Source organism: Zeus faber, assembly GCF_960531495.2.
Source record: "Zeus faber genome assembly, chromosome: 13".
NCBI lineage: Eukaryota > Metazoa > Chordata > Actinopteri > Zeiformes > Zeidae > Zeus > Zeus faber.
The window spans coordinates 23,784,301-23,811,770 of record NC_137198.1 but is presented as its reverse complement, the minus strand read 5'-3'; the positions used below and the strand labels follow the sequence as shown (position 1 = coordinate 23,811,770).

General features: G+C 44.0%; 1 protein-coding gene across 1 annotated transcript in view; it reads left to right on the top strand.

Annotated features, from left to right (window-relative positions):
- babam2 (BRISC and BRCA1 A complex member 2) overlaps window positions 1–26,858 on the top strand; it is a 91,059-nt gene extending 64,201 nt beyond the window's left edge. Inside the window, exons 8-12 of the mRNA XM_080011759.1 lie at window positions 14,452–14,551; window positions 21,451–21,521; window positions 21,640–21,722; window positions 21,880–22,033; window positions 26,098–26,858. Of these exons, the coding sequence (XP_079867885.1) occupies window positions 14,452–14,551; window positions 21,451–21,521; window positions 21,640–21,722; window positions 21,880–22,033; window positions 26,098–26,161 (472 nt within the window). The 3' untranslated portion in view covers window positions 26,162–26,858. The remainder of the gene's footprint in view (window positions 1–14,451; window positions 14,552–21,450; window positions 21,522–21,639; window positions 21,723–21,879; window positions 22,034–26,097) is intronic.
- The last annotated feature ends 612 nt before the right edge of the window (window positions 26,859–27,470 follow it).

Sequence of the window (27,470 nt, the reverse complement as noted above, 5' to 3'; positions counted from 1 at the left end):
AGACTAGAAACAAGAACTTTTGCCGCTTCCTACTTGCATCCTGCTGTAGTCAATGCCGCACTTTGGATGCACTGTGGCAATCGCAAAAATCAGTTTTGAATCAAAACTGATTTTATTATGTTCTAATTTTTTTATGCACAAAAAATACACCCATGGCCTATAATGTGAGTTTCCGGTTTCTGAAAAGGGAGTTTAAAGCTTTTCTTTTAAGGCCTAAATGTTTGCCCCGTTGGGCTGCATTAAAGCCCAGTGAGAAGCTGCAGCAGAGTGGTAAGTTTCTCAACAGTGTTCACCGAGGTTTTTGCTATGAACATTTATTTATTAAAAAGATGGGAACCAACATCTGAATAGAGTGTGTTGAAAAATCGCCAACCTATCCTTTAAGCGTAGGCAGACTTACACACAAGATCTCTGCTCTTCTAAATGTCTCTTTAAACGTATTACAAAGATGCCCCACAAACAAGTTCTGTAAACTCCCTCTCTGTCTGTTTGACACATGTTTTTTTTTTCCTTTCCTACACCATTTGTGCGAGAGTATGTTGAAAATGTTTATCTCTCGACACGGAACGAGCGACAGCACTTCCTGTGCCACCCCAGTTCAGCTCGCACACCGCAAGAAGAGAAAAAAGCCGCCGTCTTTCAATGCGTTTCCTTCTACGCGTGGCCCGGACGCAAACTGCACAGCTCACGGCGGTGTGTGTGTGTGTGTGTGTGTGTGTGTGTGTGTGTGTGTGTGTGTGTGTGTTGGGTGGGTGGGTGGGTGGCTGTGCGTCCGTCCTTCCATCCGTCCGTCCAACCTTGCCCGGACTCCGAATCCTCCGTACGATGAGCGTTCGATAGGGCAGGGTGTGGTGGAGGAAGGGGGGCTTCCTCTTGCGCCAGTTGCATGAGGAGAACAGACAGAAGCAGGCTGAAGGCAGCGGAGGGAGGGGGAGAAGGAAGGAGGGGTGGTGGAGGTGGGGGGTTTTAGCAGCGCCCGAGGGTGGGCAGTCCACGGAGGGGGGAAAAAACCGAGGGAGTCTATACAACACAACAAAACCTGCCTTTGTCTGAGCCCTCCAAGAACCCAACTGTCTGTCTGTCTGTCTGTCTGTCTGTCTGTCTGTCTGTCTGTCCTATCTACCCTTCTATCTATTCATCCATCCATCCACCCATCTGGTTTTGAACCAAGCTGTGTTTCCAGTGTGTATCTCTCCATGTGTCTCCGCCTGTGTCTCAGCTCTAAGAACCAGACGCGGAAACAAAACTGGAGAAAAATGGAAATCCCACGACAGGCTCAGCGTCTCCTTCATCCATTCTCTCCTGTCCCTTACCACGTTTTGTTTCGGATTTTTCTTTTTGTCCCGCCATATCCGCAGATACGCGTATCAAGGCCGCATGCGTGTGATTCCGCCGCTTGTTTCCGCTGCCCTTTCTCTCTCTCTCTCTCTCTCTCTCTCTCTCTCTCTCTCTCTCTCTGCTGTCGGCTGCGTGGGAGTGTGTTAATTCATGACCCAGGGCTCTGAATGTATGTCTTTACCGGCGTTTGAAGAAAAGGCCGCCGCAGCAGCAGCAACCGCGCATTTGTTTGTTTTTGTGTGCACGAGTGCAAATTGGGGTGTGCGCATGGGATAACAATGCCACTTAATTTATTCTATAGTGTGTGTGTGTGTGTGTGTGTGTGTGTGTGTGTGTGTGTGTGTGTGTGTGTGTGTGTGTGTGTGTGTGTGTGTGGTTCGTGCGCAGATGTGTTGGCCTCACATCTCGCCATATTGTCCTTCGCGACCCTTGTTTATCTTTGGCCTAACAAGGGGTTTATTTTTGTTTTTGTTTTTTTCCCCTCTCTCTCTCTCCTTACCTTTTCGTTCTTGATGTTTTGCGTCAAGCTCCATCTCCATCCTGGCCTTCTATCCATCCATCCATCCATCCATCTTTCTTTTTTCTTTTTTTCTATCTCATTATCTGGCTATCTACCTTTATCTATCGATCATTCTTTCCTACCGTCTTTCTCCTCTCCTTGGACTCCCGTCTTGCAGTTTTTAACCAAACAGTTTTCCCATTTTTTTTCTCTCTGCTCTCATTTCTCTCTCTCTCTCTCTCTCTCTCTCTCTCTCTTTCCTTCTCCCGCTCCCTCCCGTCTCTTTTATATATTTATTTTATCCTCAACGTCTGCCACTTGTCTCTCTGTCTCTCTCTCTCTGTCTCTCTCTCGTTCTTTCTCTCTGTCTCTCCGTCTTTCTCTATTTCTATCTGCTCTCTCTCTCTCTCTCCTCGGCTGATCCCTCTGGCTGATCCTCAAAGGGAGTGAGCGAGAGTGAGTGGGACTTGAAAGGGAGCGAAGCGCTGCGCTCTACCCCGGCAAGGTCGCTCCTCGCTCCGCTGCAACACAGCGAGAAAGGGAAGAAGAAAAAAAGGAAAACGCTTCTTGCCTTCCTTGATTCCTCCTGTCTTTCTTTGTCTTTTTTTTCTGTCCATCTCCTTCTCCTGCCAGTGCCGAGCTGTTTGATACCCCCCCTCACTCTCTCTCTCTCTCTCTCTCTCTCTCTCTCTCTCCCTACGGCGACCGATCACATCCAGGGACCCCCCCCCCCCCCTCCTCCGAGCTACTATGTGCTATCCCCCCCCCCGTTGCCACCCCTTCTGTCTCTCTCTCTATCCTTCCCTCTCTCTCTCTCTGTTGCTTTTTTCATCCTGTATCTTCAAACAAATCACTGCTCGGTGATGTTTTCTGCCGATGGAGCGGCCAGGAAAGGGAAAAAGGAAAGAACCTGTTGGAATCGACGACCGACACCCACACTTTTTAGCGATTTGCACATGGTCGGCTGTAGCACTTGTTCCTCGCTTCTGATGGCACCGTACCTCCACACATTTCTGCTTTAACTCTTTGTAGAAACTTTATTGATTAAGAGCAACCAAGGCTCTATACTTGCCCTTGTAAGGGAGAGTTGCTCGCGATTCCTACTCACGGTTTACTTGTGATACTTTGCAGGTAACTTCTGAGTTCCTTTTTTTTATTTATGTAATAAGGCTCTTTTTCCAGCCCTCCCCAAAAAAGCAAAGTCCCTTTTTCTTGAATAATAGAAAACATCATTTTGGCTCTGTTGATGCACTAAAGACAGCACAGCAGCCAGACTGAAGAGTCAGCTTGGAAAGAAAAGATGCCATTGCAAGCAAAAGGGCTCCCCGGGTCAAGAGGATTGGCTGAGGATGGTTGTACTTTCTCAGGATGCTGTTCGAGAGGGCGGCAGACAGGCAATATCAGGGCCACCAGGCAGGAGCAAGTGGGAGTCCAGCAGGGAGTGTGTTGGCTTCAATCCATGTCTATTCATCACATGGTACCAAAGAGATTACTCCAACTAATATATACAGTATATGATGGGATATGGGAGTATTGTGCAAGTCTTGGGTCACCAGAGAAAGATGTGTTTCAAAGCTATTGTATCTGGGAAGTAAATACATTCTGGGCTGTACAAATATTAAGTATGTTTTCCAAAATGTTATTGATCTCTTGTGACTCAAGTAACCCTGACTTACTACCTTATTGAGCTTAATTTTGTGTTTACCTTTACCAGCTGTTTTAGTGATGGAATTTAGCACATACATGTTATTGGTGAATTGAATGGTAATTGCAAATGCTGGGATGTCTTTAGTACTTTGACCATCATACAGTTAGTTTTATATCAACAGAGCTATAATCAATGTGCAATATCCCAGCAAATCTGTAGTTAAAGACGGAACGGGCAGTACAAGACCCCAAAAGCTGAGACAGCATAAAGGTTACTTCCTTAAGGAACAGAAGGAAATCCAGGGGAGTGCTTGCTCAGCATCTGGCAGAATCATCTGGCAGACACGACGTTCATGCCAAAAATAAAGAAAAATCTGATAAAGAATAAACTGAGTGCAGGCTATTTTCTTTTTATTTAGACATTAGTCATATCAGTCAATCAATGAAACAAAAACACCAGACAGTTTGGCAGTTTTCCAGATACCGAGACAATTGTTTGTTTCGAGAATCATAAGGAGTTTCATAAGAAATTATTTTGATAGGCCTAATAGGGCCTGTTGCAGCTTAGGAACCATTTTTTGCGTAAAGTACAAAAGTCCAAACAAAAGAGATTCCAGCACGCCTTAAGTCCAGAACGTCTTACGGTGCGGTAAGTCCATATTAGAAATTTTTGGATGGCACAGATGCCAGTATCTCAAAAGAGGAGTGGTCTAGAAGCACACTCTCTACCTGTCTGCTGCCCTCAGTGAAGCACAGTCATGGACTGGGGTTACCTGTCAGCCAATGGTGTAGGGATCTGGTAAATATTGATAGACAATGAATGATGAAATATCTTAAAGTCCCTGTAAATTAAAAATAAATGTGTTCTGAGATTGTCACACCACAGAAAAAATGTATTATTAACCACCCAGCCAAATTTGAAAGATTGAAAAAAAAGTGTGTGTCTGAAAGTATATAAGTATATAATTAGGACATATAAAAAGGTTGTATCCTCTGCTCTAAGGCACTGGGGACGTGTCCACTGAAGGCGCTGAATCTATGCTAATCACATCAAACGTTTACATTAGAGTTGAATTATTGTCTCTAGTTGCTCACCTCAAAGAGCTGCTGTCTGGCTGCAGGACTCCCCGCTCTCCAGTGGCCCTGCCCGCTTATCCTCCACGGGACAGGTCGGGGCTCCACGGCCTGCTAGCATGCAGCTAATGCTAACATAACCAAAGTCCACTCAGTCAAACAGACAGGACAGTTCTTTTCTGTCCTGGGAGTCTGTGGCATGTGTCACAGCCTCCCCGAATAAGCCTTTTACTTCAGGTGTTTATTCCCAAAACAGCGTTTTATCCCAATGTATGGGCTGTCAGGTTGGCTTATTTCGCCACTGATGCTCTCTTTCCAACCTGGACCATTGCAGCCCTCCTTAGATGACCTGGTTGTCCTGGGCTCCCCCAGGAACACCATATCGATACCGAACTTAGTGCACGACACCCAATCAACAGAGCACTGCAGCTCAGAATTTCTGAGCTCAAACGATCCTCCAGCCTGGATTACAGGCGCACGCCACTGCACCCAGTTTGCAGATGCGCTCTACTCTTTATATAGTGTTAGGGGAGGGGCTTTGTTGAGTATGATTTCAGTGCATCATCAAATCATAATTTAGGCCCGCCCAAAACATCCGGAACACAAAAATAGTGAGAAACAGTTTAACCCACTATTCAGAACTACATAGATCAAAGTCTTTTGACATGTTTCAACAATGATTTTCTAACATGTATCATGTGTTTGGAAACAAATTAATGAATTGACCTTGCAGGGACTTTAACAGACTTTGACTTGCCACGTTGTACCCTTTGGGAAACATAATCTTTCAGCATGATTAGCACAATACAAACTCAATGCAGACCTACTTTGACCATTATACATATACACTAGGGCAGTGCCCGTTTAAAACATGCCTGTTCATGAAAGTTGCAGCGACTCGCAGTGAAAAACACCAGGGAAATACACTCTTTCTCATAAGAAAAAACACACCCAAGTCACGCTTTTGGATAAACTCGGCTGTTCACATGTTTATTCAAAGTTTATTAATATTACACGTTTGTCTGCACCAAACATGACTGTTCAGAACGGGCCGATTGCTCTCACAGGAAGCCCTTCCCCCCACTGGCTCGCTGTTTATTGAAAATCTATTGATATTACACGTGTCGCGTGTCCAAATTGCATTAAATCCCACACTGCACGTCCTTGGGTCCCCACAAATATACCCGGCAAGTGTGAAGGAGATCGGACGAACGGTTGTAGAGATAATCAAATAACCGGCTACATACATACAGTACATACATAGAGATTATTTGCTTTTATAGTTTGATAGATATGAGTGAGAAAGAAAGTGATATTAAATATATCCCCAGCAAGTTCTAATAATCAGTTTTGCACTACTTTTCTGGGTTTTCAAATGACCAGACCTTTTATTTCGTCTTCACTAGGAAGCAATTTTTTTCACATGATAATTATACCTTGTTTTCTATTAATTATTTTTTTTCTTATTGCACTGCGTTGGTTGATCTTTAAAAGACTACAACTAAGGTAAGCCACAACGATTAAAATGTGTCATTGCAACTATGGTCGCACCCTCCACGACAACCAAAGACATGCTTGTAATTCAATCAGGTCTGTATTAACTTAACCACCTCGTATTAGAAATGCCAGTTATCTAAGCTACTTCCAATTAAAGTTTGGACACTGGGACATAACATCACTCTCTTTTTCTCCTTTTATATGATTTTAGTCAGTGCTCTAGTCCACCGTTATTTTCACAACGGTCTCATTAATCTCCCCTTTCACTTTCGCTCCATGTTTACCTGATTGCACTCCGCCCGTGAGACGAGTTGGATTTGTCTCTCCTTCCCCCCCTTCCCCCCCGGAAAACCTGCTGCATTGAATAACAAAATCGAGTGGGCACCGTCTCTGCCCTCAAACCAGATTTAGGAGCCCAGAAAAATCAACACAGAGAGACAGTTTTAGGCTGCAGTGCACTAATGTTTGTGTATCTGCATTTGCCTTTAAGGTAGGGGTGTGTGTGTGTGTGTGTGTGTGTGTGTGTGTGTGTGTGTGTGTGTGTGTGTGTGTGTGTGTGTGTGTGTGTGTGTGCGCGCGCACACGTGTTGGAGTGTGTGTGTGTACGCATATTTTTGTGTGTGTATATGTGTGACTGTGTGGGTGTGTGGGTGTACAATTTTTTTGTGTCCCTTCTGCAGGCTTCTTAGAGGTGTTTTATAGTCTTTTAAAAACCCTTGAATTTCAATTGGATGTAGTTCCACTGTGTTTTCTAGATGTTCTCACTGTCCAAAATGCAAAAAAACAGTGCTCCATCTAAACCAAGTCCACTCCTTATTGATGACATTGCAGGCAGTTTGCATCACTCCACGCAGCTCCCCGGCGCCGTCTTCTTCGTTCTTTTCCTCCTCTTTTACCCTCGACAGCTCTCTTGTGTTGTGCAGATCGGACGATTGCGTTCCAGACGGGGAAAAAAATCTGCAAATATGTTCTGTGTACATATAATGTCAAATTCGTACCATTTTAACATGCTGGATTGGAGGAGACAGCGGTAAACTTTTAAGGAACCGAAGAGAATAATTTTGTCAGATCTTGTCTCTTAATTCAACCCTAGGAAGTTTACAGCAGCACCAACGCAGAGTAGAACAGAGGCAAAGCAGGACCAAACGACAGAGAGATGACGATAGGTGTCCCGGCGGGGCCGCACCTGTACAATGTTCTGTGCAACTCTGTGACAGCGAGTCGAGAGGTGGGGACCACCCACCAACCTCCTTCATGTGTATCAAAAGCACCCGATTGTTCCGTAAGAGTACCAGCTCCAGGTGCTTCTGCACCTTGTATCCTTTGTTCCGAATCTACCATGGGACGCCGGTTCACCATCAACCCCTTCTGCTGTGTGCGTCCCTAGCGTTTCGTCATCCTCATGACTTTGTTTCACTTTTGTGAATATGGATTTAACCAGCTTTTCTTGGGCCGCAGCAGACTTTGATCAATTCCTCCTACTGACAGCGGTGACTTGTAGCTTTTTTTAAATATATGAAGCGCTTTTGACCCAGTAGGAGACTAATCAACACAATTTTGGCTATTGCGCCAAGAATATTGCCTCATTATGATAGAGGGATGTATTTAGATACCCTGGAGCCAGTGAGGGGAAAAAAAAAAAAAAAAAGTAATTCCTTTGAAACACTGTCCAAACACCGCGTGTCTTTGTCTAATCTCGTCTTAACATCCGGGGGCTGGCTGTTGACTTGCTTAGAATCCCACGCTCATCTGCTCTTGTGCACTGGCGCTGATATTGCACTGTCATACACACACAAACTAGCCTATACACAACAACAAACAAACCGAGCTTCATCACCATCCACCTGAGTCACTGAGGATAATCTCTCGGGTTGGTGAAGTCATAGGCATCCCCATCACCGTACAGCATCAGCCTGGTGTATTTGTGTTGTCTACTGTAAATGTGTCACGCGGTACAGTGCATGGCTCAGAGGGGTTGTGGTAGGCAGCCGGTCCGCACGATGACTCTGACTCTGTGCTGTTGTGTGGGTTGCGTATCGAGAGCTGTGTCATTGGTGCACACGGGAGCCAGGAACACCTTAAGGGGCCCATTGGGGAGAATGAATAATTGCATTGTTTCCGGATTGGGAGATTACCTATGTGTAACTCACTGAGGGGATTTGATGTAGATTCAAAGCCCCTCTCGGAAATGCCCGATCTTTCCAGGATTTAGCTAATATTTAAAATCTGCAATGTGTCGAATCAGTTGTGTGGAGGCATTGTCATATTAACAACTAACAAAACAGAAAGTAGGGCTATCACTGTAACAGACAAGGAATCGAGGAACTTCGTGCTGTGATTTCAGCCCGAGTGTTTTTTAAGGGTTTGCATATTCAATATTTGGTGCAGCACAGTGGAACAGTGGTGCCTCGCAGCGGCCTGCGTTCAAATCTTATTTGGGGTATTTGCATGTTCTCACTATCTCTGCGTGGGTTACATGCATCAAGTGCAGGTTAGTCTATTTGGAGCCCCTAAATTGCCGACGGATCTGGACGGTGTACGTGTGAATGTGTTTCCCTTTCCTAAGATATGATAGACTCAAAAGTAAACAGATGTGACACCAAGCAGTCAAATAACTCTTCTGTCAAGAGCAGCATCCAAACCTCTTCTTAAGGGCGGGAGTAGCGCACAGCTCCGCGTGTTCTCTCACACGACTGCCGGGTAAATATTTACATGCTTGTCTGTCCATAAGTTGTCAGTTTCTTTTAATCCCATATCATCCTACTTGATTGCCATAATCTGCTCCAATGTGGAGTGCAGGTGCGAATGAGCTCCGTGTCTAGTTTAATCCACACCCGCCCCAGCCTAACCTTGAAATACGGTGGCTCTTCAAATCAATTTTGACACCAACCTGGGATTTCTTTTTGCCTGAAATGTATTTTCAGTTGATGCTTATTCACCAAAAACATCTCCAGCCAATTCTTTCCATTGGGGGGGACTTTGAGCCTCCCTAAGTCTGGAAAAAAGCCAGTCAGTCAGTCAGTCAGTCAGTTCTGGTCCTATCAGTCAGTCACTTTTCCAGAAGCCTTGAAAAATGTGGAAGTTAGAACCGATCAAATTATAAGAGAACAATACAACCTTAAAACATACTACATGTGTTCACATGCCTGCCGATGAAACAAATCATTGATGAACAAAGCAGTTTTTTCCCCATCCAAAGTCTGTGTTCTGTGCCTCAGTCTGCATTTCCATCTGAATGATACATGGCTATTCTTGGATCTGTGGGTGGATAGATGGGCATCATTTAGGTTTCCACTCTCAAAGGCTCCACTCCACGTCACTGTAAGCCACTTTAAATCAATCCATTTGTTGAAGTGCAGAAAAAAGCACAAGCAAATGCTAATTATCTGGACAAAGCCAACTGTAAACAGTGGTATTAGGTCTCTTGTTCCAAATGCAAACAGCTTGAAGACAGTTTGTGTGGCTTTACTGTGAACAATCTGTGAAATATTCTATTTATATCCCCTTTAAAATGTTGTGCTCTCTTTAAGTCATAATTTTGATTTTGAAGCATTGGCTGCTAACATCAATTTAGGATCATTGTGCAAAAGCAATATTTTGCAAATGTAGGCTACCGGTAAATACATCTTCCATAAATGTCAGGGATGATGAGTCAACTTTCCAGATTTCAACTGTTGCCTAATATTACATTGAACTGCCTCTGCAACAGCCTTTATTTTTTCCATGTACACACTTCTCTCAAGAAAAAGACCAATCGCTGTTGTCCTCCCACCACAGACACTGCCCAGTTCAGCCTTTCGCTGACCCCTGAATAGGTCATCAACCTTCCCTATGAGTGTGGTTTTTCGGAAACAACACTTCACTCTCCACTCCACCTTTCATTTCTCCAGAATTACGTAATCACAGAGAGAAACGTATGTCCACCTCACCTCGAAATGGCAAGCAGATAGCCCCTCACACCATGAAACCAAGAAGTATTTGTCTTGGTCGAAGATGGGCAATCTGTGATGAGCTGGGATCAGAATAGTGAGTTGTGACTCACTGATGTTGTGTTTAACCTCTGGATACATGCATATCCACCCAACAAAAATACTCTCATCAACAGACAACACACCCAAGGGCTCCTTCTCAACATATGTGACCTTTGACACTGGTAACGCTGCATGATGCTTTCCATTTGCATGCATGATGCTTTCCCAGCTTCATTAATGGCAGCCATCGACTTCAGCCTTGCTCTTAAGATGACATAATACCCCTAAATGCCCTGTGAACCGTCCCATTTGAGGGCTGCAACCAAGGGATAAGATTGAAATAGAGTAGGAAGCCATTCCCCACAAATTCAAAAGTGCTGCTCGCCTTTAAATGTGGGCTAAAGGCCACTGAGTGGTTCAGAAAGACCTCAAAACACGCCTCAGGTCCCTCCACTTCTGCCCTTCTTCTCGCTCTGAGGCAGAGAAAACAACATGGCAATGTCTCCTCCCGCCGATTAATCACTGGGGGAGCTGCAGCAGTGGTTTTCCTGATTAAACAAGCATGCATTCATTTCCATGGGAGTGACGCTGCTATGGCATCACATTTGTGCCTCATTCCTGAGCGAGCAATGGGAGATTTTGAGCACAGAAAAATATATTTTGCAAGCACATAAATTATTTGAGCAAACAAAAATCTCTTCTATGCACAATGAATGTATTTGCATGTTGGCTATTATCCCTATTAACATGCAATAATAACCCCTCACTCAATTTTACTCATATGCCATCTCACAAACTCAACCTCTCCACTCTTTGCCTGCACACTCGCTCAACATGGCACAACGTTACAAATGTGCCACATAATCAACAAATTGGAGAATATGAGAAGGTAAATTCTGATTGGCTGTTTCGTCTCCAATCACAACGCTTCTCCATGAAGCCCAGGCAGCTCTCGTCATGCCGCCAGGTCTTTGTACCCCTGGCTTTTGTTGGCATGTCGGCTTGAAATTGACAGGCTGTTGTGGGCGCACCAAACATTTCAAACCTCTGTCCCTTTCCATATTTAATATACATTATATAGATAGATGGTGCCATGTGTGCTTTTTTTTTTATTTAAAATTGGGATTTCAGGTGTTCTTTGTAGAGATGTACCGATCCGCTTTTTTTCAGTTCCGATCTGATTTCGATACATATGTGCCGATACTGATTCTGATACCAGAGCTTGTTTGTATTTTTTCTACTTTTTTTCTACCCCACATAGATCATAAACCCTTGAATATAAAAATGACTCATTAAGATCGGTTGAGAAATGTAAATGTTACAGTGCTTTTTATCCAGATAAACCACAGCTCCCCTGTTTACTTGTATTTGTTTACAGGCCAGTCTCGCCAGCTCTAATATGGCGGCAACGTTGACGTATCGCAGCAACGGGCCGAAGCAGTCAATGCGGCGTCTATGGCGTGCGCCATAGTCTAACCTACTCCAGTCCCTACTCCATGCTATATCCTAATTATATACACTGAGGGGCGAATTCACAAAAGGATTGCGCGGCTTTTGCGGCTGCTAAACGGTGAAGGCGCTAATAGTCACACGCAGTTGGAGTGAAGCTATTACCGTCTGTAGAGACCTGGTGGTAATTGCGCAGACAAAAATGCCCTCCCTGCACGATCAGAGCATATACCTGTCAAGTTAAACATTCAGATTTGAAAATAATGGAAAAGGGGGTAACGCAACGGGGATTCTGTGATCTGATGCAATCAGACGCTTTGCCACACCAAGACCAACCCCCAATGGGGTCTTTGCCACATGGATAATTGCGATTAGACGCCGCAAAACAAGGGCAAATTGCACTCAGCTGCAAAACTTTATGGCCGAGTTTTGGCTGTCATATCATTAGCGCAATGTCTCTTGTGAATCGAACGCTAAGACTGCGCAGATAGCGGGCACAATTGATGCACAATTTATGGTGCTATTAGCAATTTTTATTTAGAGGAATGAAAGATGCGATCACTATTTGCATTTTTGATCAACAATATCATATTATCTCCGAGGGCTAAAATGCATGATCGGAATGACAGATTAATATATCCGGGGCTATTTTTGTTATTACTCTTATTTTTGTAAAAAAAAAAAAAATTTTGATCTGTTTTTTTTTTTGTTTGTTTGTTTTTTTTTGTTTTTTTTTTTATTAATTTTTTTTTAACTTACCCCATTTGTCCTTCATTACTTTTCATATACTTTTCACATATAAATAAATAACTCACATAGACAGCCAGGCTTGCAATACACTCGGAGAAACCCTGGGCTGAGATCATAGATAAATGTGGTGGTGTACTGAACTACATTATTTTGAGAGGTATTTCAAATTTCTTGTCCTCCCTTTTTAATTACATGAGGGAGGCAGAATATTGGACACACCTCTGAATATAATGCAGCTCAGTACAACAACAGCAACGCCAAATATGACCTTGATGCTAAATCATAAAATTGAATTTAAACACCTCTTCTATGACGGTGTAAAAAACCCTGAACATTATAGGCAACATAAAGCAAAATTTATGGCTGAGCTTGTGTATTCAATTACATTGGATTGTACAGGTGTATCAGCCATTACATTAAAACCACCACTAATATCAACTAAAATTGTGTAGCTCCCCCTCGTGCCACCAAAACAGCTCTGACCCGTTGAGGCATGGACTCCACAAGACCTCTGAAGGTGTGCTGTGGTATCAGGCACCAAGACGTTAGCGGAAGATCCTTTAAGTCCTGTAATTCGTGAGGTGGAGCCCCCATGGATCGGGATTGTTGTTCCAGCACATCCCACAGATGCTCGATCACATCAACTTCAAGAACTGACTCTTCACTTGCTGCCTAATATATCCCACCCCTTGACAGGTGCCATTGGAAGATGAGCAATGTTATTTACGTCACCTGTCAGCAATTATTGAAATTTAATTTTTCCAAAAATTCAACCAGCCAATCAGAATTTACCTTCTCCAATTTTCTGAGTGGTTGATTTTGTGGCACATTTGTGAGGCTGTGCCATGTTGAGCGAGCATGCAGGCAAAGTTGAGCGTGCACAGAAAGGAGAGGTTGCGCGAGCGAGAGAGACAATGTGAGAGCACCAAGCAAGAGTTTGTGAGGCATATAACTAAAACTAAGTGAGAGGGGTTATAATTGCGCATTAATTTGGATAATAGCAAACATGCATATACATTAATTTTGCACAGAATAGATTTTTGTTTGCTCAAACATTTTATGTGCGTTAGAAATATATATTTTTCTGTGCTCTAAATCTCCCATTGCTCGCTCAGGAATGAGGCACTTATATAACACCATACGCTGTAGGATCCAAATCAAATGGACGTCAAAGGAATAAATGGATGAGAGAGAAAAGCCGAGGACATGAGTCCCTATTCCATCCGACAACGATGGCGGGAACCTAATGTCATCGATATTCCTATTGAGTCTGCTCCCTGCAAAGCACTTGTTCATATGAGCGCAGTCTCATAGCCCATCCCCCATGTCATTGTCTTTACAGGCATATTACAGCCAATGTAAACCAATGCCTTTTGGTTGAAAGTTGCTTCCGCCTTCCAACAGCACTGCAGCGGTTTTATGGCATTTTATACTCAATTCAAATTTATTCAATTTATGGTTAGTTACACTGAAAGGCCCCCTGAGATGACATAACCATGAGACAGCTCTGCACTTAACTTCACCTGAGTATGGAATTCAGATATGTACAAAACTATACATATATATATAAATGCAAAACGGCATCTGTTGCGGCACTGCATAATTAACAGTGAATGTTAGTCACGTGAACACGGGGAGAACAGAAAGATGAGGCGAGTGAAGGAGGGCGACTGACGCTTTCAGTCTCAGCTGTCAGAAAACACGGGGAAACAGGAAATTCAAGTATTTCGATTGACAGGATAAAAACCATGCTGTCGCATTGAAACCATCTGATGCTTGCTGGTTCATTGTTTTGCGCACTGTTTTTTAAATGAGTTTTATGTTTAGACGTTTGCACTCTCTCATGATCAACGGGCAAGACGTCTTAATTTAATACAATTCCCCGAAGCATAAGACACATTTTATTGAAGCAGCGGAAACCCTGCCTTGGAGGTACCTTTGGGAGAACCTTGACCTTTTCCTGTCAATTTTGGTGTCTATAAATCCCACCATTTGCATAGAATATGGCATACTCCACTCCCTCCATCAATAGAGCTCCTGTCCACATTGTGTTTTTCTCCGTTACGGATTATTATTATTCCAGCGAAGCCAATGGACCTTATGTCAACTACGTGTACTACTGTACGTGCTATTTATTTTAACTAATAAAGGGGAAATTTGGAACCTGCAACGATGCAAAATGACTGTTATTCACCAACTACTGCCTTCATGTTTTTTATCCATCAGCGCTCTTGGAGGTTCTTCAGCACTTCACATCCCAGCATTCCCCAGTGGAGGCTGCCTCATTGACTACGTCCCTCAAGTGTGCCAGTTACTCACCAACAAGGTAGAAGAGAGAATGATTTGATTTGTTTGTGCTTCGTTTTAGGGTGGGTTCTACCTTGTTTAAACAACTGCTCTGCTTGTATCTGGAGATGTGACAATCCTTCACAAAATACTTTTCCTGTAGTGCTCTGATCCTAACATGGGTTTGTTTGTTTGTTTGTTGTGTGTGTGTGTGTGTGTGTGTGTGTGTGTGTGTGTGTGTGTGTGTGTGTGTGTGTGTGTGTGTGTGTGTGTGTGTGTGTGTGTGTGTGTGTGTCTGGGTGTGTCTGTGTGTGTGTGTGTGTGTGTGTGTGTGCGTACGTGTTACTGCATATTCAATGTTTACCTAGGGCCTTGGTGAGGCAATGTATCAATCTACTCCAGTTCCTGGTTGTTGCCAGGCTTTATATATGTGCATGCACGCATTTGCATGCGCACGTTGGCATGTACCTACGTGGGCGTACTGGCCAACCTCCAGGGGTTGTCTGAGCGCTCCCTGGGCACTGCAGGGTGACAGATAGCAATAGAATGCAGACGCACCCTAATGCCAATCCCCGCAGGACAGTTGCCTGCCAACCCCTACCCACGCACACACACCAGGACACAGCACACGTAGATACCCTCCCCCCTCAAACTTTGTGAGTTTTGAACATTTGCTTCTCCCTGCCTGCACTCTGCATCTCCGGCTGATTGGAACGCAGTGCCCTGCCGGCGGGTCCCATCACCAGCCTGGAACTATAGATCCAAATTAGTGCTACTCGAGTTAGCGGTACAAGATGTGTCCCACCGTGACCCCCATTGCCATCATGAGTTCTGCCCTCGGGCATCGCCGCCTCGCCATGCGCTTGATTATCAAACCAATCAGTTCAGTGGCCGTCATGCAGATAATTTTCTCAAATTGCCGGATAGGAAAGCAGATTAAAATAAGAAACTTTTGGGATTAGATTTAAACGAACCTGTTACTGGTAGCGAGCCGCTGGTTGGCATTTGCCTAATTTGCAACGGTAGTGGTTTTTCCCTCGACGTTTCCCTCTATCCCATTTATCTACACGGGGCCATTCAAGGTGCTTAACATAAATTCAAAAGCCTTGCTGCCAGTCTTGTGTTTGGGCCCTGGGTATGGATAGGAGACGGCCTACCAAAGCATCTGAGATAGCCGGTGGCCACATAACTTAAAAGTATGTCAGACTTGTTCTCAGGCACAGCACCAGTTATAAGATTTACAAACAAGTAAAAGGATCTTAGAATCAATCCCGAGACCGACAGGCGGCCAATGCAGTGGGTGCTTTAAGGCAGGTGTAATCATGCGCTCTCCTGCTGGTTCAGTTTGAAAGGCACTAAGGTTACACACGAGCTGGATCCTACAGGCTTGTTTGGGCCGACCAGTGAGGTGGGCATTGGAGTTGTCGGGTCTGCTGGTGGCAGGGAAAAAGCCTGGATTAATCTCTCAGCGCTTGAGGGAGAAGCCGCAGAGAGAAGAAAAGTGAATTTTGTTACGGTCCTGATTATTTTCTCAATCCTTCCAACAGACGTGGACAGAGATTTCCTGCTAGTCGATTACATTTTTTTGCCAACTCAAATCTTTGCTTGCTTTGCCATTAGAGCAGGATCAATGTTTCATCACTGATGAAGAATACTCAATACGCAATTGACGAGTCGCCAATAGACGAGGCGTGATTGGAAGGTATGTAGAGAGAGCAGAGATTCCTGAGAAGCAGAGCAGGAAGCTCTTCCGGCCTCCCGGCCAACAAGCCTGAATACTTGCCGAGCTGCCTCACCTGCCTCTCCACGCTCAACACTTCCAAGACAGCCAATGGGACAAAAAGGGAGCGGTGGGAGCGGCAGTGGGAGTTTCTCGTGTAGGTGTGTAGGTTCGCTCATCCACAGTTCCTTTTGGCACACGCCGCCATCGATATAAACAAACCCCGGCCTCTCGGGTATGCAACCCTGCTGCTTTTGAGCAAGCTCTGTGACCCACTCCTCCATTGTCCTATGTAAACAGTAAACAAAAGGGAATAGCGCAGCGGTCTGAGTCATGATGTGTGCTTGTTTGTGTCTGCACGTCTCTGTATTTAAGTGCCCATGCGAAGATACGACTGCTCACATGTGACTGTGTATCAGAGATTACTACTTTGCCTGGTTTCGCCAAAAGTGCCGCCACCGTTCGCAAATCATCTGACCGGCTGTAATGAGTAATTGCCGCTGTGCGGTTAACAACAAAAAAGCGGACATATTTATTTTCCATTCCATTCATGATTCGGCCTGCTCTTTACTCAACATGTTTGTTTAGGGCTGTGATGATAACCGCATTACCACAATGCCACGGTTCCGTGACTTCATCACGGTATCGAGCTCATTACCGTCAACACCACAAATAATATATGTATATATATTTTTTTAATTTCATTATTTTTCTGGTAAAAGTTACAGCAGGATATGAAATAAACACAATAATCATTGCTTAGTTATGATCATTGACTCTCCTCCTCCATGTTATGTTCAAGGACTTCTGGAGAGACGTTTCAGTTGCTTCACTCATCACTTCAGCTTTGTGCACCGGTTGCGAGGGGGAGGGACAGTCCATTAAACATACGGGGTATTTCTTTTGTGTGTGTCCGATTATTATTTATTTCTAGGGCTGTACCCGACTAAGAATTTTGTTGGATTTGTTGGAATTGGATTCGGCTGTTCATTGCAAATATGAACGGGGCACGGCTGTGTGCGATCGGGGCACACAGCCGTGTTCGGATGTGGACGATTCACACATATAAAAATATATTTATGATTCACCTTATTTTTAAATTCCTCATTGAAATGTTGTCCGTGTTTATTCTTGAAAGCTTTTCTTTTATCCTGTTATTGTAATGAGCACAGACTGACAAAAAAAATAAAAAAGTCTGGAGACTGTTGGAGTAAAAAACACTCGCATTTACGATATGAAAGTTGACCTGATTATTATTTCCAATTATGAAGCTACTACTTCCCAGTTGCTAGCGCAGGTGGCTAGTGGGCCCACCTGTCAATGCACTTACTTGTTGTTATTTATGTTCGAACATGCGTCCGTTCTCTCTTCTCTTTTTCATAATTCTACGTTATCTAATGGTGCTAACATCTGGTAACTATTAATAATTTTGCCGGGGACCACCCTGGAGCCTCTTGTAGGACCCCTGCAGGGTCGCCGGACCCCATATTGAGAACCACTGCTTTAGTCGGCCCGCTTGCCCCCTTCGCTGCCAAACTGCATCAGCGTCCCCAAGCAGGGGCTGGTTCGGACCAGGTGAACTCTGCCGGTCTCTTTCACGCTCACGGTCCCTCCGTGTTCCCCTTCCCTGGGGACTTCTCACCTGCCCGGGACGCTGGGCCACCGCTGGGGGCCTCTTAGCCGTCACTCACCAGCAAGAGGAGTTTGTAGCTCACCACACCTGTCACGTGCACTAAACACACACGTTAGCGAGGTTTTTTGTGGACAGGGAGAGAGATAGTACTTTGACTTGCTCGTTCATGTTTTTGAACCTTTGCTTATAATAATTACCGGTATACTCAGTAAGGCACTTTTATTCTTTCATTCCCTTATTTCTTCTTATTTGAATGAATTGTCTATTTTTACCTACTTAATACAATTCAAAAGCATTTCAAATCTGAATAGGAGAGTCAGAGAGCGAGTCAATCACTGCATTTTATCAGTGTACTGAATTCCCAGATTGCGCTCAATAGTCGGGTTAAGTTGTTTATATGCATATAGAATAATGCAGTTTCTGAAAAACCCGAGTTTAGATGCCGAGTGGCATAGGGTTATTGACAGCCGAGTCCCGGTGAGAGGCGGGTGGCTGCCTGGCTCTCGTCCCGCTGCTGGCCCATTACGCAGAGACAATAGAAGAACTGATAATCCCAACTAATATAATAAATCTGGTCAATTTGATGATTTAATAACAGTAATGTGAAGATAATATCGAACATATTGTGAGTCTAATATTGTAATATATCTAATATATAAAATACTGTAATATGATGATGAGTTGAAGCTCTGAACGCTGAGCCGCAGTGCCGGTTTCAGGCTGAACAGAGATTTAGAGAAGGGTTTGGATTGGGTTTCCTTATTTTACTACTTGTATGGAAAATGAAAAACAAACATGACTAAGAGAACTACTAAGGGGAGTTTTGTTTCCTCCAGACTGCGCTGTGCCGGTTGTCCTCTGTGTTTTTATTTTAGATTTAGATTGATTTATTTTAGGGCTGCCCCCAAATAGTAGACGAGAAGTCTTGGTCGGCCAATTTTTTCATTGGTCGGTTAGTCACAGGAAAATACTCCATTCGGGAGCTGCGCCTTGTCAAAATTAACCATAAAACCTATATGGCTGGACCTGTGTATGAGGGCTTTTAATTTGACACAAATCTTAACAAAAATAAATGTTCAGTCTCCTTGCTGGTTGTTGCAACACATTCAGAAAAATAATTACAGCTTTCGATGAGCGGCTTTTGCCGGTAATTAACAGGCATTAAACTTCATACGGCGCATGAAGTTGACGCGTATCAAAGTCTGAATAAATATTGCGTATATTATAAAAAATATTGTGTATAAAGAGCTATTTGAAACGGTTAATCACATTCTTCAATAACCAAATTGCCGGCTTTACGGGGAGCGGGTATTTACAGACAGAGATCTGCGGCCCCCGGGAAATGCAGCCGACGAGGGCTCCCTAACGACGGGACGCCGTCACTGGGCAAATGTTCTTTTGTACGCCACATTTCAGTGCAAATCATGTCATTATGTAATTTAAATATGTGCATTAATAAAATAATAATAGGGCCTAATAAATGTAACCAATTTTAAAGGCTGGTTATTCGGGGTCTCAACAGGTCTCATTCTAAAATGAACAAGATGAGATTTACCGGAAGCCGCTTTATGATGTCATCATATTTATTAGAAATGTACAGATTCCGATTGAGAATGTCCAGTGTGCGGCTTTGACTGGGTTACACAACTCTGTAGTGTTTCGGCGTTATCAAACTATCAATTTACATGTATATTTATATAGCTTCTTACCTGGTAGATGTCAGTAGATCTGTTTGATATATATTTTAAATCTGTGGTCCACATTACTTTGCCCGATTAATGAAAAAAACAATAAAAAATAATCCTGAAAGTGTCGTCAGTGTGTCCCTAAAACACTGAAATGTGCGACTGAGTGATGTGTTAAAGATCCGGCGAGGCGTCGAAAAAAATGGAATGGTGGAATGGTAACTACGCACAGGAATACCACAACGTTTCTCATATTCCATGGAAAAGTAACTTACCGAAAGTGTAAAAACTCAAATAAATTAGGTGCCTGACACGGCACCAAACGGCCACCCGTCACTGAGAATGCAGCTCTATTATTTCTATTCCCACAAGGTGAGTTCTAACAATGTGAAGTTCTGGTTTACAGGCAAACATGGACTGTTGTTTTAAAGACAGGAGGGTTGTGCTGTGTAAACTGGGAAACTGTAAAAAGCACCCAACATGACTAAACTGGATCCTGTGAATAGCTGCCTGCAGCTATAATTCGGTTTTTATTATCGCATTAAGTCTAATGTGGCACAGTGTTAACAATGTTAGTTATAATATTCTTTATCAGCCCTGGAACTCAAACTATTTTCTGATGCCACAAAAACATATATTTAAATAATGGAATTAATATCATTCACTTGTGACGATTAGTCGACTAATGGCTTGAACTGATGACTAATAGTCGACTGCATAAGGGGACGGTGCCCGGAGTCCTTTTCCTATTTCAACAAAACAAAAAAATCTCCAGTTTTTATAAAAACTGGATTTTTTTTTTGTCGAAATACTCTTTTATTCAAAATAATAAATCTTGCACTGCTGTAAGGGTGGGAGAAAAATTTGCTGATCATATCCGGGTTAAGGTATTTACATGCCACAAATTTACATGCCACAATAAATGGAATGATTGAGGATAAATCCAGGTCTGTTAATCAGGTCGTGCTCACGCCGATTTCAAGTTTAGATTAAGATAATGGGGATAAGGTGTTTACATTATGAACGGGTTAAGTAAATAAAAACTCTAGATGTAATTAATTTACTCCTTTTCCTGCTGCTGCTCCGTTGCGTTGATCCGAGCAAATCCCAGATCGCTCCTGTAAGAATCCCGCCTGCGTTCTCACGGCCTGGTGGCAAATACCCCTGTGGCCCAGCATGGTCCGCTAGCCGGTGGTTGGTAACCTCTGCACTAGAGGACATTCCGTCAGTGATGGTCGGGTTATTTCCCACTTTCATCTGTTGAATTACTGGACATTCTGGTGAAAGGTGCACTCTCCCTTGTACACACAGTAGCACTCCGGAGGAGAGGGAAACGCACCGCTGCGCTCGTGCGTCTCCATGACGCAGACTTCACACACAGTTACAGGGAATATTTCTCTCTCATGTGCGTTCACTGTACAACAAACCAGATTAAATAATATTGAACTTTATTGCTCATCGCATGTTAATTGATTCACTAATGTCAGCCAAAACATTTATTATCAATTATTTTTTTATTAAAAAGTACACAATCAAATGACAAGATTCAAGACTCAAGATTCAGCATTTAAATAGTGCTGTTTTTTTTTAATGTTCAAATTCTATTCTAATTTCAAATTTCGTTCCTGCAGCCCTAGTGTACATCCTTCGGGTAAAATGGCAGGAAGGAAGGAAGGTAGGTAGTTTGGAAAACGCACAAATTTCCTTCTTATAAAAAAATAAACGTTCATACCAGGAAGCACATGGATAACTTAAGTTCAGGAAGAAGTGATCGTTTTTGTTTTTTATTTTTGTACTCAGGCAGACCCTTGGCCTTCTACTACCCATCTTGTTCTCAGCTGTTGTATGACTTCCTGCCTGTTTCCTCTCACTCCCTCTCTATCTCTCTCTATCCTCTCCAGGTGCAGTACGTGATCCAAGGCTACCACAAGAGAAGGGAGTACATCGCTGCCTTCCTCAGTCACTTCGGAATGTGAGTCCGTTTTTGAGGGCCAACCACGTCCGTTCTTCATCTTTAATCCTTTGAATTAAAATGAAATGTGTTGACACGCTGCTCTTGGACTGGGTGTGTCTTTGTGTGTGATTTCCAGGGGGGTGGTTGAATATGATGCGGAAGGGTTCACAAAGCTCACTCTTCTGCTCATGTGGAAAGATTTCTGCTTCCTGGTCCACGGTACGTGCGTCACTTACACATACACACCTCCCACACACTTACATGCCACAGCCCGTCTTTTTATTGATCGCTTAGATCATATCCGCTGTCATTCTTTTATTAACTCACTCTCCCCCCCACCCCCCCACCCCTCTCTCTCTCTCTCTCTCTCTCTCAGTTGACCTCCCCCTCTACTTCCCCAGGGACCAGCCCACGCTGACCTTCCAGTCAGTGTACCACTTCACCAACAGCGGGCAGCTCTACTCGCAGGTGCAGAAGTCCTACCCCTACAGCCCCCGTTGGGATGGCAACGAAATGGCCAAGAGGGCCAAGTGAGTGGATTGTATTAGGACTAGAACTAAAACTAGAACTAGATACCACCCCATTAATGTCAAGTATAGTCGGTCATTTATTAGTTTTTATAATGTATTTGTTATAATTATATCTATCTTATTATTGTTTTTTTTTTGTTTTTTTACATTTTATTTATTTTATTATTAATTTATATATATTTTTCATTTCATTTATTATTATTTTTATCATTTTGTTCAAATTGTATTTATTTGGGGCCCAAGTTGCATCATTTTAAGACAGCAGAAATCTGGGTCAATTCGGTTTGTGGTTCATATTTGCACATGATTTCTAGTGGATCTAATGGGAAAGTCTGAGTTGCAATTGCTTCATCTGCTTATAGATTTCTACATGTGGATATCGCTCCTCATAATTTCTCAAAAACGCGGGAAAAAAAAACATTCCCCATGTTTAGAATCAGAATTATTGTTTATGTATTACTATCATTATATTTAATTTTGTGCGTTGTATTTATTTATTTATTTGTTATTTGGTTTGTCATTCATATTTGGGGGTTATTTCCAGTGGATCTGATGAGGGGGGGGAAAAACCCTTTTATTGGTCTAATTGGTCTAATGGCTCAAAAAGACAGTAAAAAAAAAACGTCCCTAATTCAGTTAACGACAGTTCTGCCATAACCTTGTAATGCTCTGTCGGGAGCTCAGTTTTTGTGCATGGGTGGGAAAGTAGTGCAGGATAAGAGCGTATTGTTCTGGGCTGGAGGCGACACCTGGGCCTGCCTGTTGATAGAGCTGACGACGTCATTCCACACAAACCGGCGTGACCTCAAAACGCTTAATCTACAGGCGTGGTCCACTGCCGTCGCCAGAGCTGTTTGCTCACTACACAGCTCAAAGCGGCCACAGTGAAATACTGTCAAACATACCTGCTCCCTGCCGTGCGATTATATTGACAAAATGACATATTGCGATATTTCTGTAACAATATCTCAATATCGATGATTTTGACTATATGGGCCAACTATGTGCTTTCTTACGATATTTACAAAATCCCTGACATCAAAATCCCAGATCAGTGCATTGCACTGTTGCCTCACAGCAAGAGGGTCCTGGGTTCGATTCCCGCCTGGGGCGCTGTTGGCCCTGTGCTCCGGGCGGGTTATCTCCCAAATAGGAGCCTTTCTGTGTGGAGTTTGCATGTTCTCCCCGTGCTCACATGAGGTTTCCTCCACCTCACGTCAGTAAGGACATCCCCCAAAAACATGCACACATCATCGTCTGACCAGCGATGGACACTCGTCACCAGGTCCCCGGGCGCGTCCACGAATGCTGCCCACTGCTCCTGGCTGTGCCCCCGGAGGAAGGACAAGCCAGGATGGGTTAAACGCAGAGGAACCATTTCACCGGCCACCATCCAAAGCATGTGCATGTGTGTGTGTGTGTGCATGTGTTGTAGTGTGGTGTGCTGTGTGACAATTAAAGATTCTTCTTCTTCTTCATCACAATATAGATATGTGATAGCGATATTATACCCATTTATCACAATATAGATATGCCATATATTGCAATACCGATATTATACCGATATGTTGCAATATATCGATATTATAGTGATATCACTAAATCAATATATTGTGATATTGATATTATTCCGATATATTGCAATATAGATATTGGAATATCTGTATTATCCCGATATATTGATATTATAGTGCAATATTGCCGAGCCCTTGTTATTTACTTATTTACTAGAAGCTTAAATTCCATTGTCATCAGATCCAAGATTAGCGCCAGCGCCAACGGATTCAAACTGTTTTATTATTTAATTTTTTTGGGCTACTTTGATCCCCAAGCATATTTAAGCTTTTATTATATATTTTATTAAAAAGTGCAGAGTGTTGCCGCGCTGCTAGCAGATTTTAATTTACACCTGTTAACCGCAGTAAATAGAGACACTTGCCTTTCATACTCGCAGAGTCCGACTAATGCTGGGGTCAGACTACATAATGTTTTTGTCTTTCACGATAGTCACCATGTCAGATTAGGCGACGATTGTGCCATAAATTCTTGCAGTCTTGGTTGGGAGACTGACAACCCTACAAGTATGACCCCGACCAATCATCGTTGTGCGAGTTCACAGGTCGTCGGCGGGAGGGTCAAGAAACTGTCAAAAAACATGTCAACAGAAGCGCTGTGTGTGATGCTGTCGGCCTTGTGTCCCCAAAAGAAAAGAAAGAAAAAGTGATTGTGGACCCATTCTAGTGTAGATGTGATCATTTGGACAATGTGTTGGCAACTGACATACAATCTGAATCAGTTTCGGCTTCCACCTCCCCGTCTCCCCGCGCCTGCTGGACAGACTCGGTTCACTCCGCTGACGGAGCTAAGACAAGAGCACCCATCCCCGGACACGCCTGGGGCACATGGCTAAATTATTATGCAGAATGATGTCATCGGACCTTCCCGGGTGCAATGGCACATTTTTTGCACTATTGGGGTTTTGGAATAATGGGGTGTCGGTACAATGGGCAGTCCCCGCTCTCTTCTTGCCATGTCTACAAACAGGCTATGTGAATGTGCCTGTTTTAGGGCCCTCCTGCACAGAGACACAGACGAGGATGTTTCAGATACACAGTGTATCGTAGAGAGCGGGCTAGTTGGAATAAGCCCAGGAGCAGATAGACATGTCATGACAAGGGCTCCTCTCCTGAGTGTGTGTGTGGGGATGGGGGTTTTACCCGTTAGACCAACCAACGAGCAACAGTTATGCAGCCACTCTGATCCTGGGCCCAATTACGTGGATCCAGGACCCGTGTGGGTGCTCAAACCACACCATCCCCACACCACATACCCCCAACACCAAACTGAGGCCAACTGGCCTACCCCCCCTCCACAGGATACAGTGGGTAGCTGATAGTTATGGTTGCTGATACAGGGTGACCATACCTGAAAAGGACAGACTCTGACGTAGGGTTCCTGTACCTTAAATAAATACAACTCTGGACTCTGAAACAGGGTTCCGATACCTTAGACCAACAAATGTCCAAAATAAATGAACTGGTCCCCTTCCAGGGGACATGGTTCCCCGGAACAGCACGGTCCATAGGCTTCCTTCCCCCAGGGCGACGGTGCAGACTCCCCTCCTCCCTTTCGAGCTGCTGCTTGGAGGGGTGGCCTGGCTGCTAGATGGTCCCAGCGGTGACTGCTGGGCGGAGTAGCTAGCTGCAGGCAGTTACCGGTGGTAAGAGCTGCGGCTGCTTCTCCCCTGGTCCTCCGCCGGATCCCCTGGGTGTTGCTGCTGCCAGTCGGCAGAGGATTGGTGCTGGGGCCGCCCGTTGACCTGCTAGCGGCTCCAGGGCGTCTTCAGACAGCCCTTCTGTGTCCCTTCCCCGTGCCTGAGTCCCTGTTCAGGTGCCAGTGTGGCAGTTTCAGGGCCCTCCGGCACAGAGACACAGACAATGAGGTTTCAGACACAGTGTATCGTAGAGTGTGGGCAAGTTGGAATAAGCCCAGGAGCAGATGAACATGTCATGACAAGGGCTCCTCTCCTGAGTGTGTGTGGGGATGGGGGTTTTACCTGTTGCCCGTTAGACCAACCAACGAGCAACAGGTATGCAGCCACTCTGATCCTGGGCGCCAATTACCTAGAGCCAGGACAGGTGTGACTGCTCAAACCACACCATCCCCACACCACCGTGAACGAGAGAGTACTCTTCGTTGTAGGAGTTTTCAGACTAGGCAGGAAAATACAAAAAATTCTGATATGCTCGACTTCTGTCTTGGCTGTGTTGACGATTCATCAATTATGTCACACAACACAGTGGAAAAATGCCAGTTTGTCGTTCTAGGCGTTCATATTCAGGGTTGACGCTGGAAATTTGTTGTCCATGACAAAATCAGGTCAAATTGGGCTGACTTTGTGTAGTCTGATCATAAATGGTTGCGATAGAGGGTTAAGGGTTTTTTGCGGGGGCGGGGGGGTGGTTTTGTTGTTATTGTGTTAATTGTGTTAATTGTGTGTTAATTTCATTCGCTCACATATTTCTCTCTCTCTCTCTCTCTCCCCCTCTTTCTCTAACACACAGGGCGTACTTCAAGAGCTTCATACCTCAGTTCCAGGAGGGGGCCTTTGCCAATGGGAAGCTCTAGTGCTCTCCATCTTAATAGCAAGCCTGGAGGTGTGTGTGTGTGTGTGTGTGTGTGTGTGTGTGTGTGTGTGTGTGTGTGTGTGTGTGTGTGTGTGTGTGTGTGTGTGTGTGTGTGTGTCTCTTTGTTTCAAAGCGTTTCCTTCTACGCGTGGCACGGACGCAAACTGCACAGCTCACGGCGGCTTTTCAGTTTGTGCGGGTTTTTGTCTTTGTGTCACATCTTGTATCGGCCACGCAGGCTGGAGTGGCAGACTTGCTTTTTTTGTTTGTTTTATTGTTGTTTTTTTTTTCATCCTCGATGTATTATCACTTCTCATTGATCATGTCAGCGCAGAGGGCTCTCTGAGGGATCTATTTATCTCTCAATATCTCTCTCTCTGTGTAACTATCTTTATGTCTCTATCACTCTATAGCTATGTCTATTGTCTATTTCTCTCCCTCTCTCTTGATTCTAAAATATAATTTATTTGTCGGACAAACAACAAAAAATGTGTCAATCCATTTAAAAGAAAAAAAAGCCACGTCTTCTGTTTTAGTTTTCCGTCACCAGCAGATAAAAGTTGATGTTAGAAATGCTGTAATGTGTATTTTCTTTCATATTTGTTTCAATCCTGCAATGTCACTGATTGGCATATTTACAAAAACTACATTAGCTAAAACATGTCAGCCTTAATCTCATGTCACTGCTTTTAATAAACCCTGAGAAAATAAAACCTTGGTGGCCGGTGTTTTTAATATGAAGAGGGCTTATATGAGTATTATTTTGCAGGAGGATTATAAGAAGCAACAAGAATTGAGTACATGTGTGCATGTGTACGTACACGACCGCACACACTCGCCTGTTTGAGCAAGACGGGAGAGAGAGAGCGAGCGCTTTGCTTGTTTTCATCATTAAACATGAGGGTCACAGTTAGGGGTCCTTCCTGGCCCCGGGGCCAGCCCCCTCTGCTATATTTATTGTGGGTAATGCAGCGACTGTCAAGTCTAATTGGGAACTATAGGCTGAATGTATCTGGGGCAGTTAATAGCATCAAGGCTCTTAATAAAAAATAATTAAAAAGCAAGATTATTTTTGTCTCTCCACTGCCCCCCGCTCCATGTTTCTTGATCTAACCTTTGCCGACCTGCTTTCAAAACATCTCTGCCGTCAGCCGCGGGACGCACTGCTCTCATTTTTTGGAAGGCTGGAGGGTGTGTGTGTGTGTGTGTGTGTGTGTGTGTGTGTGTGTGTGTGTGTGTGTGTGTGTGTGTGTGTGTGTGTGTGTGTGTGTGTGTGTGTGTGTGTGTGTGTGTGTGTGTGTGTGTGTGTG